General features: G+C 31.2%; 4 protein-coding genes across 7 annotated transcripts; all 4 read left to right on the top strand.

Moving 5' to 3' along the window:
• Nucleotides 1-1,020: 1,020 nt before the first annotated feature.
• LOC145185891 (chondroitin sulfate N-acetylgalactosaminyltransferase 1-like) lies at nucleotides 1,021-2,790 on the top strand. The gene has a single exon (XM_080061930.2). It carries the CDS (start codon nucleotides 1,173-1,175, stop codon nucleotides 2,697-2,699), a length of 1,527 nt encoding a protein of 508 aa, XP_079918056.2. The 5' UTR covers nucleotides 1,021-1,172; the 3' UTR covers nucleotides 2,700-2,790.
• Nucleotides 2,791-4,172: 1,382 nt separating this feature from the next.
• LOC149884121 (zinc finger MYM-type protein 1-like) lies at nucleotides 4,173-6,832 on the top strand. Of its 2 annotated transcripts, none has more exons than XR_016455948.1 (2): nucleotides 4,173-4,377; nucleotides 4,606-4,773. XR_016455948.1 is itself a non-coding variant. In XM_090098825.1 (2 exons), exon 2 carries the CDS (start codon nucleotides 5,962-5,964, stop codon nucleotides 6,685-6,687), a length of 726 nt encoding a protein of 241 aa, XP_089954951.1. In that variant the 5' UTR covers nucleotides 4,173-4,377; nucleotides 5,224-5,961; the 3' UTR covers nucleotides 6,688-6,832. The 2 variants fall into 2 exon arrangements, 1 of the variants encoding a protein (XP_089954951.1); XM_090098825.1 differs by lacking the exon at nucleotides 4,606-4,773 and adding an exon at nucleotides 5,224-6,832.
• On the top strand, nucleotides 6,809-7,690 carry LOC149884122 (uncharacterized). The gene has a single exon (XM_090098826.1). It carries the CDS (start codon nucleotides 7,016-7,018, stop codon nucleotides 7,673-7,675), a length of 660 nt encoding a protein of 219 aa, XP_089954952.1. The 5' UTR covers nucleotides 6,809-7,015; the 3' UTR covers nucleotides 7,676-7,690.
• LOC149884123 (E3 SUMO-protein ligase ZBED1-like) lies at nucleotides 7,201-10,514 on the top strand. Of its 3 annotated transcripts, none has more exons than XM_090098821.1 (6): nucleotides 7,201-7,330; nucleotides 8,088-8,344; nucleotides 8,405-8,650; nucleotides 8,775-8,934; nucleotides 9,006-9,176; nucleotides 9,298-10,514. In XM_090098821.1, exons 2-6 carry the CDS (start codon nucleotides 8,231-8,233, stop codon nucleotides 10,329-10,331), a joined length of 1,725 nt encoding a protein of 574 aa, XP_089954947.1. In that variant the 5' UTR covers nucleotides 7,201-7,330; nucleotides 8,088-8,230; the 3' UTR covers nucleotides 10,332-10,514. The 3 variants fall into 3 exon arrangements, with proteins under 3 accessions (XP_089954947.1, XP_089954949.1, XP_089954948.1); XM_090098823.1 differs by having other exon boundaries at nucleotides 7,252-7,330; nucleotides 8,067-8,344; XM_090098822.1 differs by lacking the exon at nucleotides 7,201-7,330 and having other exon boundaries at nucleotides 7,929-8,344.
• Nucleotides 10,515-15,607: the final 5,093 nt, after the last annotated feature.

A 15,607-nucleotide genomic window follows, 5' to 3' on the forward strand; every position in this document is an offset into this window, starting at 1 on the left:
AATTTTATTTTATTACAAAGACGAGTTTCACATCACTTAGCTTTTATTACATAAATCGTGCCTGCGTTACATATATTACGCCATATGAAACGCTATTTCCGTGTTTAGTAGTTATGGTTTGGAAACTTTTAAACAAAGATCGAACTTGAAATCTTTTGACTTTATTCTTAGAAGTTAAAAAAAAAAAAAGCATCGTACCGCAATCAACTTTAATATAAAAAACCCGGAATGGTATCTGAAAATTTCTAAACAGAATAATAAATCAAAATTTCAGCAGATCAAAAACCTTATCGGAATGAAAATATTTAACTTGCTATATGGGTTTTAATAATAGTAAAATTAATTACACGTTTTAGTGATTGAATGAAGCTCTGACTTGTAATTTTACGAGCGTGCTTTTTTTTTTTTTTCCAATTAAACAATTTTACCAATCAACTTTTTTCACATTTTTTATAAACTTTTTGCACTCAGCTATCGTTAAATGGTTTTGATTGAGGCACTGTTAAAAGGCTATTTTTAAAAAAAAAATTTATAGTAGTAATGAAAACGCAGAGCAGTCAAAATTATTTCGGAAGGCTTTAAAAGATTTCAAAAAAAAAAAAATTGGGTTAATTTTTTTTTTTAAATCTTTTTTTGCGTTACCATTTTGCTTTTTCTTTCAATTATCGTATAATCTTTTAATTTTTATTGTTCATTGTAAACGCAAATTTGCTAAATCACGATATTGAATATTGAATCAGGATGATTATCTGCTAGATATTTTGCTGTTTAACACTGACTACCGTAAGTTTAAGAAATATGCAAACCATCATGTTGGAAGTTTCAAAATTTTTCATAGTTTTCCGGAATAAAGCGATAAGCATTTTAAAGAACAAGCACGTGAGAAAATGCCATAAAGAGCAACACGTTCTTTGCTTCAATATTTGTTTAGAAAAGTAATTCTTCAACCAACTCTTCTCCCCTCTTAATGAGAAGTTTAAAACAAACATTTTCTTTTGAAGGGGGTCATTTGGTAAGTTAACATAAATGTTAATCACAACAACGGAGAACAAAACAAAAAGCAACATTTTTCAACAGCCTCGCTTTGAGAATAGCTAAACATATTTCAACCGCAGTTTAATACTGAAAGAGAGAACCTTGTTAACATATTTTACGTGAAGAACATAATAAAGATGAGGTTTAGTTTAATCGTAATTATAAGAATAGTTTTTGGATTATCAATATTTCTTATTCTTTCACAAATTTATTTACAAATACTAAACTGCCGAAAGTGTACTGGTAAAGAAGTAGGTGATAAGTCTGAATCGAAGTTCAATAGCGATAGCTGTGTTAATACAGTAAGAGAGTATAAAGAAGAGATACAACGACTTAACGAAAAGATAGCTACTTTAAAATCGGATTTAAGTAAGTATCAGAAACTGCAAAAGTACGTTGTTTCACAAAAGTCAATGCAAGGAAAAGAAGCTTTAAATGATTTAACATTTTTGAACCGGTTTACTCCGCGAACTGAGTTTGAGGTTATTCCTTACACATCATTCACAGCTCAACATTTGTTTGGAGAAATAGGATTCCTCTCTAAGAAACCTGCAGCATTACCTATTGGCCAGCAAGCAGAGGAAATACTAGAGGTTATTGATTACGGTATCCGATATCTTAATCTTGACATTGAGTCGAAAGCTGACCGCGTGGCAATTGATAACTTTGCGGAAGGAATCACGAGAAATGACCTTACCCACGGAACAGTTTATGATTTGTACTTTCGAAGCAACCATTCTCCGGATATTTTTAAAAGGTTGAAGTTATTTCGTCCCTTTTCCAACATCCAACCCGTAGATCAAGCAGAGACAATTGAAACATCAAATGAATGGATAAACTTAATACTGCCGTTGTCTGGGCGGCTAGATAAGTTTGCAGCATTCATGGATCGCTTTGTTGATGTTTGCATTCGAAAAGATCGTCGCATTTTTTTAACGATAATTTATTTTGGTACAGAAGGCCAAAGCGAGCTAAAGGAAATGATAACACGCATTACAGAAAAAGAATCATTTGAACATTATAAAGTTATATTTCGGAATTCAGAATTCAGTCGTGGGCAAGGGCTTCAAATTGGTGCGGAAAGTTGGAAAAAAGGAAATGTCTTAATGTTTTTCTGCGACGTCGACGTTTATTTCACGAATGACTTTTTAGAAAGATGTCGGCTTCATACTGGGCCAGGGTCCAAAGTGTATTACCCAATAGTATTTAGCCAGTATAATCCAGAAATTGTATACGGAGGACAACCTCCACCACCATTGGCAGAGCAAATGACCATTACTAACGATGGAGGATTTTGGAGGGACTTTGGATTTGGCATGACTTGCCAATACCGTGATGACTTTTTTCGAGTGGGAGGTTTCGATCTCTCTATAAAAGGTTGGGGAGGGGAAGACGTTATGCTTTATAAACAATATTTAAGAAGCCGCATGATTGTTATAAGAGCTTATGATAGAAATCTTATACACATATACCATGCAAAAAGTTGCATCAAAACCTTGTCAGATGAACAATTCATTTCTTGTTTACAGAGCAAAGCAATGTCTGAAGGTTCACACAAACAATTAGGAATGTTAGCTTTTGGTTCCAATTTAATTAATGGTAAAGACCCAGAGTGGGCTCAAAGGCTACGCTTGTCTTTAAACGATTTGTCGCACGAAAAGTGATTATGCAAAAGTAAAACCAGCGAGTTCTGTAAATATTAGAATGTTTTATATGTTTTATAAAATTTTATTATCCAAATAAATTACTATAGATTAGCGAGTCAGATTTGATATTGCACAGGCTACATTTGATACTTGGCGTTGAAAGTATTTTGACAGCCAATTTGACATAACGACTGTCTATTTTTGGACTTTGACTGCTCTGATTTGATACTATGGCTTTGCATATCTGACCATATGACTACACACGTTTGACATTTTGACAACAAAACTTGAATTGAAAAAAAACACTTATGCGCGAAGTTAAAATCTATTTTTAAATTCCTTATCTCCACACGCGTGTATTGCAGAAAAATGTGAAACAGTGTCAAAATCAAATTATTTATCTTTGTCTATCTTTTTCATTTATGTAATTAAGCTTTATTGTATAAAGCAAGCATAAAAATTATGACAAAATTCACACGCACACCTAACGAACTGAAGCCACACGTTTCAAACCTGAGCTGTGAAACTCACTAAAAGTGGAGCCGCACACGCAGCATTGAGTTTCATAAGCCCAATTGTTTGTTAAAACTATCCTAGCGAATATGTTTTTATGACTTTTTAATAAATTGATTTAAAAATGTTTATCATACAGACGCAACTTATGGTTGTTAATTGAGGAAAACGTATGCTAAACTTATGGTGATGGAAAAAACATAAATAATTAAACATATGGCTTACACATTTGGAAAAAAATGCATTTTGTAGTCAGCAATTAAAAATCATCATGACTTTTTCGGCGGTCCTGGTTAGTTCTAAGCGTCTGCCTATCGTTTCATTTCCGTATCGTTATCATTCCGGTATGATAATGGAAAAAAAAAAAGTGTCATCGGATGATTACGACAAAATATCGTTAAAAATATTTTAACCGGTATTGTAGTTAGTTTAAATCTCGGTATATACTAGAGTTGTTAACCGCAATATTTCGTACAATTCCGGAAAAATAAAATTCTTGCGGAAGGATATTGAGAATCAGGAATTTTTTTTTTTCGTACCGAATTTTACGAAACAAAAAAAACCGTTGATGTTCATTTCGCAAATGCTACTTACGAAATGTCGCCTTTCGCAAGTTGAATTGCGAAATAAAACTATTTTGCTACATACGAAAGTAGCGCTTACGGAAGTCGCACTTGCGGAACGAGCTCTTTCGCTAAACGACGTTTTGAAGTCTATAACAAAATTTTGTCGGCCAAACGGATATAATTGTAAAAAATAAAATTTTTATATACCAAAAGGTTTATAATCAAATTTTATTTTCAGTATTGCAACATATGAACATTTTAAGGTTTTATTTTTTGAAATAATGATAAAAAACCAAATTTCTTTCGAAACGAAACTCTTTCGCACCGCAACTTACGAAACAGTTCTTAACAGAAAAACACTTGCGAAACGCGGCTAATTACAAATATTTAATTACGTTTTATGAATCAAATACGTATAATTAACTAGGTAACTAAAATACTAATTATTTTAAGTATAATGATATTGATAAGTTTCAGTTAGTAAATTTTTATAAATAAACCTAGACTTTCATAAAATATACTAAAAATGTCTTTCAATGAACAAGAGTTAAATAATGAACATAACTTGAACATCATAAACTTTCCCATTTTGGGGGAAAAAAGAAAATTTACAGCATGTAAGTCATTTGTTTAGGATCATGTAGATTTGTTTCAAAAAAATAATACATTTGTAATATGTCAACATTGTAAAATGAAGTATCCCGAGGACAATAGTAAATTGAAAATAAAATGGTCCGGCAATTCCACAAGCAACATAATTTGGCACCTAAAATCTGTTCATAAAATATTTGGACCATCGAATTGTAATGTCAAAAGACAAGAACTAGATGTTCTTTACGATTTAGATTTGGAAAAAAATGAAGAAATAGAAGTTGATGAAAACAGCTACAGTAATAAAAGGTTTACATTAAAAAGACAAGAAGTTATAACCAGTGCCAGCCTTAGAGGGGGGCAAGGCTGGGCGCCGCCCAAGGGCGCCAGGAAACTGGGGCGCCAAACGTTGTATGCAAACTTCAACAATATAATAAATAGAAAAAATAAGTCTACCTAAATTTTTTCGAATGTTTGTTTTTTTTATAAAAATATTTTCTTTAAATTATTTATTTATTGTATTATTACACTGTTAAAAATTCTTTATGCAAAATTAATAATTTTGCTAAAAAGTGTTTCAATCATAGCATATATTTTGTGACTTAAATTCATTTTTGTACTTGTATCTTTCTCGGCGCCAATTATTTTGCGTTCCATCTATTTAAAGTTTGAATTTTAAACGTTATTTTCGGTACGAGTTGCGAGCGGGTTGTTTATTGATTTGTAGAAGAAATTTAAAGTTGTATTTGTGATTCAAATTCAGTTTTTGTCAAGTTTTCAAATTTTGCGGTAATAAAAAGGAGGTAAGTATAAATAAGGAAATTGTTTATGAATTATTAGCTTGCGAGTAATTTTTTATTTCAAAATTTTAGACAAATAGAAACTGTCAGCAGCAATCAATGGAGAGTACTCATAATAAAGAAAAAAATGTTTTTAAAACTCATAATAATAAGAAACCATCTGGTGCTCAATACAGAAAACGTAAAGCAGAAAAAGTTGATAATTTGAAGAAAAATTATAAAAAACTTGAAAATTATTTTACATCGGAAAATAGTGATTGTAATAAAATAAAGGAAGGAGAAAATGTTGCGCATATATTTAGTGATACATCAACCAGCGATGAAGAAGACGGAATAGTATTAGTTGGAAATGTTCACTACGATGAAAAAGATATCGATAACGAAAATGATGATGGCCAAGATGGTGATGTAAATGATCGCACCAAAGAAACAGCAATCGATTACTCAGACTGTGGTTTGTGGCCAATTCATCGCAACATTCAATTTGTTGATTATGTAATTAATATAGGTGCAATACAAGTGAATTTGGACACATATCCACGCGGTAATAGAAGACGACATTTTTCAAATGCTTATTACAACCGAAAACTTTCAAATGGTGAGGTTATTTCACGACGTTGGCTTGTGTACTCAGTTTCTAAAGATGCGGTATTTTGTTTTTGCTGCAAACTTTTTGATTTCAACATGAATTTAAAGTTAAAGGGACATGGATTCAATAAATGGAAGAGTTTAACAGAAGCATTAAAAATTCACGAAAATAGCTAGTCACACAGAAATGCTTATCAACTATGGATTGAGACAGAAATACGAATGAAAGCTGGTGAAACTATTGATAAACAAGAACAAAAGCAAATCGAAAAGGAGAGTTTAAGGTGGCGAAGTGTTCTTGAACGATTGATGAACATTAATTTATACTTGGCAACAAATAATATGGCCTTTAGAGGTTCTTCTGATAAATTGTATGCAGTTAATAACGGCAAATTTTTAGGGTTGGTACAATTACTCGCTAAATTTGATCCGATCATGTTAAACCACGTCACGCTAGCTCTTAAAGGAGATATTTCTGATCATTACTGTGGAAAAATCATTCAAAATGAAATGATAGATATAATGGCATCAAAATTAACCAACATAATTATATCCAAAGCTCTAAAAAGTACATATTATTCTATTATTGCTGACTGCACTCCTGACGTATCTCACAAAGAACAGCTCTCGCTTACGATTAGAGTTGTAAATATATCAGAATATCCTATAAAAATAAATGAACACTTTCTTGGGTTTTTCAATGTTAACGACACGACAGGTCTTGGTTTAACAGAAATCATAATTGGAGCTTTAAAAGATTTTGGTCTGAATGTAAGCTTTTGTCGAGGGCAAGGTTACGATAACGGTGCAAATATGAAAGGTAAAAAGATAGGTCTACAAAAGCGAATATTAGATTTGAATCCTTTGGCTTTTTACCTTCCATGTGGAAGTCATTCTCTCAATTTGGTTATTTGTGACGCAGCGCAGTCTTCACTAAATTCCAATTAACGTTTTTGGCATAATACAAAGATTATTCACATTATTTTCTGCATCAACTTCACGCTGGAATGTTTTACTTAGTCATACAACAAACTTCACTCTTAAACGATTATGCGACACTCGTTGGGAAGCCAAAATTGAGAGCCTCAAAGCCATCCGATACCAAATAAGCAGCGTACATGATGCTTTAATTACTATATATGAAACTGAAACCAAAACTCCCGATATTGCACACGAAGCGCAAACATTAGCAGAACAATTAAAAGACTATAGTTTCTTAGTTTCTTTAATTGCATGGTACAATATACTGTTCCCAATAAACGTTGTTAGTAAAGCAATGCAAGCCAAAGACATGGATATAATACAGTGCGCTGAAATGTTGAAAAAATGCATGACATTTTTGGAAAATTACAGAACGTTTTGCTTTAAACAAACAACGATTGATGCCAAAGAGTTAGCTGAAGATTTAAACATCGATCCAATATTTAAGCCGCTTAAAAGAGTGCGACGAGTGAAACGTCATTATGATGAAAATGCTGCTGACGAACCAATTCAAAATCCCGAGAAGAAACTTGAAGTGACATTTTTTAACCCTTTATTAGATACATGTCTGTCGTCAATAAATGAAAGATTTGAACAACTTAATGAATATGTAAGTATATGGAGCTTTTTATTTAATTTGGATAATTTGCCCATCAAGAATGAACTTTTAAAATTGTGTAAACAATTACAAGAAAATTTAACTGTAAATGCAAAATCAGAAATTGATGGTGCTTTGCTATGCGACGAACTAATAAGTGTGCAGTTTTTTGTTAAAGATAAATTAAGCAATGTTGAAAATGAAATAAATACAAAAGAGATGACACCACTTTTTGTACTGAACTTTATTAAAAATATTGTCTACAAGAGTTTTATTCAAATACATGGATTGTTCTGCGCATTCTTCTTACAATACCTGTTACTGTTGCTAGTGGAGAACGTAGTTTTTCTAAACTGAAGTTAATCAAAACATATTTAAGAAATACCATGTTGCAAGATCGACTTAATTCTCTATCTATGTTATCAATCGAGCAAGAAATAGATGAAAATTTAGATTTTTCTAGTTTGATAAGAGATTTCGTGGACAAAAAAAGCTAGAAAAGTTACATTTTAAAATTTAATAACTCTTGTTTATATAGTTAGAGGATTTATTATATTAAAAACATTTGTTAAATAAAAACATTTGTTATTTTAAAAGCAGCGTTGCGTTGTCTATTTATTTAGTCACTCATTTCTATAAACCCATATCATGAAAAGTCTAAGTTTATAACTTTAATAAAAAATTAATTAAATAAGAAACTTGATGCACTATATGGATCTCTTTGCATTAAACTATATATTCCCTTTAGCACTCTTGTTCATCATTTTAGAGCATTGGTCTCGTTGTTAATGGTAACAACCCACCCATATATACCTAGGGGCGCGTTCACAAGTTTTGCCCAACCTGTCAAAAAAGCTAAGGCCGACGCTGGTTATAACTGAGAAATTGCTTGATTTCCTTCTCAAAGCCAATATGCCGATGTGCCTTGTAAATCACCAATCATTTATTGATTTTGTTAAAAGTTTAAATCAAGATTACAAACTGCCTCAACGACAAACAATATCATATACTTTAGTTCCGAAAATGGTAAGTATTTTTTACAAATATATATATATATATATATATATATAACTATGTTATTTTAAGTATGAAAGAGTAAAGATAAATGTACAAAAAGATATGAACGATTTATCATATGGTTCGCTCACACACGATATTTGGATTTCAATTTCGCAAGAAGCCTATTTAAGTGCAACTTTTCATTATGTTGATAAAAATTATCGTCTTTGTAGTCGAGTTCTGGGTTTATATCACTTGACCGAATCACATAAATCTCCATACATCACTTCAAAAATCAAAGAAATATTACAAGAATGGAATATCGAAAATAAGGTACACAATTATAGAAAATTAACCCATAGATTGCAAATGCAGTGAAGGCTTGTAGAAACCTACATTTTTTTCAAATATATCACAAGAAGAGTATGGATTATAAAAATTTTTTTTTTAAATTTAGGCTCTATACGCTGTTGCAGACTCTGGATTTAACATGAAAAAAGCTTTAACAGATTTAGATCCTCTATTAAAATATTTTCCATGCGTTGGTCATAAAATAAATTCATGCTCAGTCGATTATTTTAAAAAATTTAATATCAAACGATATACCAACTGTAAGGGTATGTACTTTTTTAAATTATTTTTAATATTATGTTTATTATTGTTATAAATAAATATTGTAATGTTATAGGGAGAAATATCATAAATATAAAAAAGTTTAATAAAGATGACGAATTACGAACAATCGAGATAACAGAAGCTGAAGCTCGAAAATATGAAGGAATTAATTTACTTAAAGATAAACTTAATAGCTTGATTGCAAAGTGCAAATCATTAGTTGGTTTATTTAGACATAGTGAAGGTAATTATTTTATACAAACTTTTCAGAATTAATGTTTTTGATATTGTTAGAGCATAAATTATTGATTACATTATTCAGTTCATTATTTATTATTATTTAATATCTCTATATTAAAATATAGGATTAACGAAAAGACTTAAAGAAAAACAAGATATATTACAATATGACGTAAAGATAAAATTAGTGCAAGATGTTAAAACAAGATGGAATTCAACATATGATATGCTTGATTCAATTTTTTCAAATAAAGATGCTTTATTATCTATGAAATATGAAAATGGTGCTGAATGCATTTTTCAATATGTGCCTTCAGATGACGAGTTTATAATAATAAATGATTTTTGCAATTTGTTTGAATCACTAAAAGATTTGACAATAAGCTTAAGTGGTCGAAATTATCCTACAGTTTCTTTATTATTTCCAGCTGTTTACAGTTTATTGAATAGTAAAATAACTAATATGGAATTCTCTGCAGATCTAATAGAAGCATTAAAATTTCAGTTACTAAATTCTTTAAAAAGTCGCCTAAATTATATTTTAACTGATGATATTTTTGTGGCAGCTACTTATCTTGATTTTCGATATAAAAAATTTGAATTTGTGGAAGATATAACCCAACGTCTTGGTTTAATAATTCGAGCAAAAAATTTTATTAAAAAAATATTAACACCGCAGATGCAACAAGTTAGTTTGTCATCGCAAGATGCCATTCATTTAACAACATCAATTCCATCAAACCAATTGTCAAATAATGCGAGTAATGGAAATACACCAAGACATAAAAGTATTACTTTTGAATCACAATTAACGGATAAATTTTTAATAACACCATGTACAAATCTGCTTGTGGATCAAATTCATCAAATAAACTTGGAATTCGAAAAGTATGACAGACATTTAATGATGGTTAATGAGAGAAACAAATTAGCTATAGAAGAAAATGGGTGTATGGCTTTTTATCAAACAGAAGGTGACACCTATAAACTTATAACGCTAGCTTGTAAAATGATTTTGTGCTTAAGTGCAACTTCAGTTGCATCTGAAAGTTTATTTAGTGTAGCAGGAATTATACAAGATGAACAAAGAAACCGGTTACATCCCATGCTTTTGAGTATGCTTAATTTTATAAAGTTTAATATTATGCAGAAATATTAATTTCAACTTTAATTAACTATTAACGATTTTTATACATTGATTTTAGCAACACTTTTTATTATATTTGTCAAATAATTATCTTACTAACGAAATAATTATCTTAATAACGTAATAATTGTTTTAATAACGCAATAATTAAACTTTTACTAACATGTTAACATTAAATAACCAAATCTTAAATTTTAATGAAAGATTTTTTATTGCAGAAATTGAGTTGTTTTGAATGAGTCGGTGTAAAAAATGAGGTCATTATCGAACTAATTTTTAATGTAAACTTGTCATTAGTGTAACTCAAAGCAGTTTTTCTCCTGTTCCTTTCCTTATATTCATTACTTACCCGAAGTTGTGAGAGAGCAGTTAATTAGTCCCTGAGTCAGTAAGTTAATGGAAAAAAAAAAAACGGTTTTATACGAATAAAATTCCGTGATTGGGAAACAATGCTTCAGTTGAAATAAAAAAAAAAAGACATAATTTAAGTACGTACGCTTTAATTTTGATCCTCCCCTTCCCCTCAATTTTCAACATCCCAGCGTTATTGGGACTATACAACCGCTGAAAGTTTTAAAGCTCTAGCTAATTTGGAGAGCAGTAAAAAATTAGTTGCAAGATTTTGCAGCAAAAAAGCGGGTACGTACAATACAACCCTTTCGTAGAGTCCTAGTGAGCTTCTATGTTAAAACAATTTTAACATAGAAGCTCACTAGGACTCTACAAGCACTGAAAGTTTCAGAGCTATAACTAGTCTAAAAAATAGTGACAAATTAATAAAAAATGTAATGGAACCAAATATTTTTTAAGATTTTATATATGAGAATATAAATAGTAAACCTCCATTTCTGCAAAGCCAAAGACAATAAACAACCGAAAGTCGGAAGTGAACCAAAGTCGGTACTTGATAAATATTAATACATATAAACACTGGCATAGAGACAAAACTAACTCAAAGTTTCAGCTTTTTCCAATAAGATTTCAGCTGCGTCAGGCCCTCTAATTTCTGTTTCAGCGCCCTCCCCCCTCCTAACTTAGAAGTACATATATATATATATATATATATATATATATATATATATATATATATATATATATATTGAAGAATCATTTAACAACATCATTCAAATAATAAATAATGATATTTTTTTGTATAACAATTTAATGACTGCTTTCGAGTCTATTCCGTAAGCGCACATTCCGAAACGCTCCTTCCGTAAGGAACTGTTTCGCAAGTATTCTTTCGAAATGCTTTGTTTCGCAAGTTTCTTTTCGTAAAGAGTTATTACGGAATAATAATTTTTTTTTTTTTTCGTTTAACGCATTACGGAAGGTAAATTTGCGCAAGAACAAATTCCGCAATAGCAACTTGAAATACGGAAGATAAAAATGCAAAATTTTCGCAAGTTTTTTTTTACGGCGAACAACCCTAGTATATACCAGAACTCTAGTCATTCCGACGAAACTTTTTTTCCATTATCTTATCGGAATGATAATGATACGGAAATGAAACGATGCGCAGGGGCTTAGTTAGTTCAAAAATTAAATTAATTTGAAAATGATTCGAACTATCGTTAATTCGAAACCAAAAATGTTCAAAAGTTGTAAGATTGAATTAGATTCAGTTCGACAAATTGTTAGAAATTTATTGTTTTAATTTGAAACTGTTGAGTGATTGAGTCTTTGTTTAATTGATTTACAGAAGGAGCAGAAAGAGATTTTTATATGTCTAAACCTAAAACTATGACACATAAAAAAGACGTAGATTTTCACTGAGGGAAATGTTTCAATTTAAGATTTGGAATATTTGTCATGTCACGTTCGATATCGCTTTTGATCCAATGGTGATCACAGAATAATGCCGATTACATATTATTTAAGATTTTTACTGCTTTTTCATTTAAATTTGACTTTTTCGAATGAGTATATTTTTACTTATATTTACAAGCAAATTTTAATCCAATTTGTTCTATCTAAAGAGTTTGTGGTATATCATCTTATGATCAATTTTGTTACTATGTGACTTTTAGCAAATTGATTGGATATTTTACATCATATGGCAGGCTTTCAGCATTTTGTTATCTGCTATAAGCGCGTACTAAACCTTCTTCGTTTAATTTTGGGTTTAAAAAAATAATTTTACTTAATATTGATACTGTCTTTCCTTTCAACAGGTTTCTTCTTGGATTTTTTTCTTGGATTCTTCTTCGAAACTTTCGTTTTTGGGCATTAGCAATTATTTTCGTTGTTTCGCTTTCTTGATTTTCGTCTGTTGTTATTTTTTTACGTAAACTAATCTCAAATTGACAGTTGTTTAGGAATCTATGTATCTATCTGCTCACTCTGACTAATTTTTTCCAACTTGAGAATCTATTGAATATCAACTAGTTGGTTTGTGTTTTAAGTGGAAAACTTAACAGTTGTTATTGGTTAGCCCTTTTCTTTATTTTGTTAGATGTTTGGGTATGTACCTCCATTGTTTCTGTTTTGAATTGTATTAATCCAACACGGTTTTCAACAAATGGCTTTAATTTTTGACTTTAGTTTCTGATCCACCATAGAACATTTAAGCTATCATATCATAAAGTTACATCTTTTAGCTCAACTTTCAAAGCTATAGTCACTTCCGCAAGTTTTAAACCAAAGACAGCTCCAAGTAGTTCAAGTCTTGGGATACTGATAGATTTAAATGGACTTACTCTATCTTTTGACAATACGATTCTGAATGTCAATTCTCCTGTGTCGTATAAACATTGTTGGTGAGCAACAGCCCTATACGCTTCACAAGATGCATCTGTAAAAAAGTGAATGGATTTTTTTCTAACAATTGACAAGCAACTAGGAATTTGGCAAGCTTGCAAGATCTTCTAATTCATGAAACCATGTTTTCACTTGATTAACATGTTTGCTGGGAATTTTATCATCCCACTCTCATCTATCAATCCGCAACATTTGAATAATAACTTTGATGCGAGTGTAAGGGGAGACGAATCCTAATGGATCGAACAACGTTGCCATTTTTTTAAACAAAACCCATTTGCAAAACTTGTATTTTTTCGTATAACATAACTTTGAAGGTGAATAAATCTGATTTTGCTTTCCAGACATCACCAAGTGTCTTTACTGATGGCAACTTTCCAGAATCTAAATTGGTATGCTCAACACGATCAGTTTCCAATATAACCTTAAGAACTTCTACTGAGTTTGATAGCTATTTTCTTAAGTACATTTCTGCTGACTGCTGAAGTTCTGATAATTCATTGTATAATTCAAGTCTTTTCATCAACAACTGAACTGATTATATTGTCCATATAGGTTGATGCAAGAACTGCTTCTGAAGCTAAAGGGTATTTTTTTAAGTATTTTTTTTGTGTGTTCTTGTGTCACTGTTTGTGTCATAAAAGACAACGAGTTGATTCCAAATATCATTTGATTAAACTGAACACTTCTGGTTCTGCTTAAAGATCCAGATTTCTCCACAAAATCCTTTGGTAACTTCAATCATCCTGGTGTTTTACGATTCTTAAATACATTTCTGCTACATCACATGCCAAACCTGACGCTTTTCCGTGTTTGCCAAACGATAGGGTGCTATTGATGTCTTCCATGTCCTTGTTGCCTGATGCCAATTTTACAAAGTGAGTTGATAAGTACCCACCAAAACCGCCAATTGTATGAGCTAAGCTACTGGTTCGTTAGGTCCTCCTTTTACTTCTTTTTCTGTACAGTGTAACTAGTATAATCTTCACCAAAAAGAATATGAATTGATAGCGACACTTGGGAATTCAATATTTTTTAAATGTTTCCGTTTTTTCAACATTGCAGTCCAATTAACTGCTTCCAAGTTTTCTGTAACCTTAGTAACTGTGAAGGCTTGTATTTTCATATTCGTCATTTTATCGGCATAACAAAATGGCATAAAATCTTTTAGCGCTTGTTGTCCTAAAGCTCAAAAGTACAAATTGCAACATCTCCTGGAGTCAAGTAGCCAAGAGCTAATTATGGCCACGGAAGCTAAGGAAACAAGGAAAAAGACTCAGCTTCCATTGTTAAAGAACGTTTGGTTGCATATTCGTATCAAGGTACAATTTTAAAAAAGACTCCGGAATCATTGCTAAAGCAACCACTACCATTGTCGGCGGAACAAGGGCTTGTATTAATAGTTCATGCTAATCTCTCCACTCAGCAGTACCAAAAAGCTCGTGAGTTAGCTGGAAGCTTAAATTTCAATATCCCTCTTACCACAAAGTTAAAGAAGCCAAAATAAAAGAAATAATCTAAAAATATCTTTGCTTTGAATTATCACATATTTATGCCTGGAAAATTTTCAGAAATACTGCGCAGTTGAATTAAATTGAATCTAAATTTTTCAGAAATGCTGCGCAGTTGAATAAGATGAGAGGAGTATGCTTAGATTAATAAAGTGCTAAGGAATTCTTCTAGAATGTATAAACTCGGATCGTAAAATAAGTTTGGATAAATTCAAAACCTACGCAAGAGAGACCCAGGACCTATAAATTGAATAATATGGATGGTATCCTATGCCTGTTACCCATCATAAAGTTTTATTTCACGGCAGAGCTATTATGGAAACGTTCATTCTTTCAATCGAATAATATTCTGAAGAAGCCCAAGAAGCTAGAAACAAACACAACTGGCAGTTTACGGAACATTTTTACGAGGAAAACGTCACGAATGGACACAAATATTGATTTATCAAGCGGACTGTAATTACTTCAGATCCGGTTATAGCAAGTTTTAGAGCCCGAAAACTAAGCATATTAAAATGAATCCTGAATTTCTAAATTTATTAGAAAGTGAGCAAAGTGAGACAGCTTTATAAAGTGACGATTCTGTGCATCTGAGGATTCACTAGATGAACATGTTATGGCCAGTGAGATACCAAATAGCTGAGTAATCTATTTTTGCTTCTTTCAAAATGTATTTTTTTATTTAATTGTAAAGTATAAATTTAAATGCCTCTTTCATAAAAATTCTTTAATATTAAAACTAAAATCTAAAATCTTTAAACTCTTTAAATTTGCTAATTTTATAAAATTCAAAAAACGTTACTATTTTTATTTGTTTGCATTTTTATGATTACTATACCTATAATTATTCTTTAAAAAAGCAAAGTTATAGCTTATATTTGTGTTTGGAATTTTTTTCTTCTAGATTGGTAAAATGACCCACTGTGGAGCGGTGAGGGTCCCTACTAAAAACTTGAACCTGGACCCCAAACGGCCTTGCTACGCCGCTGGTTGAACAAGCTGGTGTCTTGTTCGGGT

This window comes from Hydra viridissima, unplaced genomic scaffold (assembly GCF_058129835.1).
Source record: "Hydra viridissima isolate aposymbiotic clone 2 unplaced genomic scaffold, HvirCarnegie_v1 scaffold_9, whole genome shotgun sequence".
Classification (NCBI taxonomy): Eukaryota; Metazoa; Cnidaria; class Hydrozoa; order Anthoathecata; family Hydridae; genus Hydra; species Hydra viridissima.

Bases quoted from the DNA above. Each gene is read 5' to 3' on its own strand.
- LOC149884123 (XM_090098821.1), top strand. From the start codon at position 8,231: ATGCCGATGTGCCTTGTAAATCACCAATCATTTATTGATTTTGTTAAA. The intron at 8,345-8,404 runs GTAAGTATTTTT...TGTTATTTTAAG, and splicing joins ATACTTTAGTTCCGAAAATG to TATGAAAGAGTAAAGATAAA. The intron at 9,177-9,297 runs GTAATTATTTTA...ATTAAAATATAG, and splicing joins TTTATTTAGACATAGTGAAG to GATTAACGAAAAGACTTAAA.
- LOC149884121 (XM_090098825.1), top strand. From the start codon at position 5,962: ATGAAAGCTGGTGAAACTATTGATAAACAAGAACAAAAGCAAATCGAA.
- LOC149884122 (XM_090098826.1), top strand. From the start codon at position 7,016: ATGCAAGCCAAAGACATGGATATAATACAGTGCGCTGAAATGTTGAAA.
- LOC145185891 (XM_080061930.2), top strand. From the start codon at position 1,173: ATGAGGTTTAGTTTAATCGTAATTATAAGAATAGTTTTTGGATTATCA.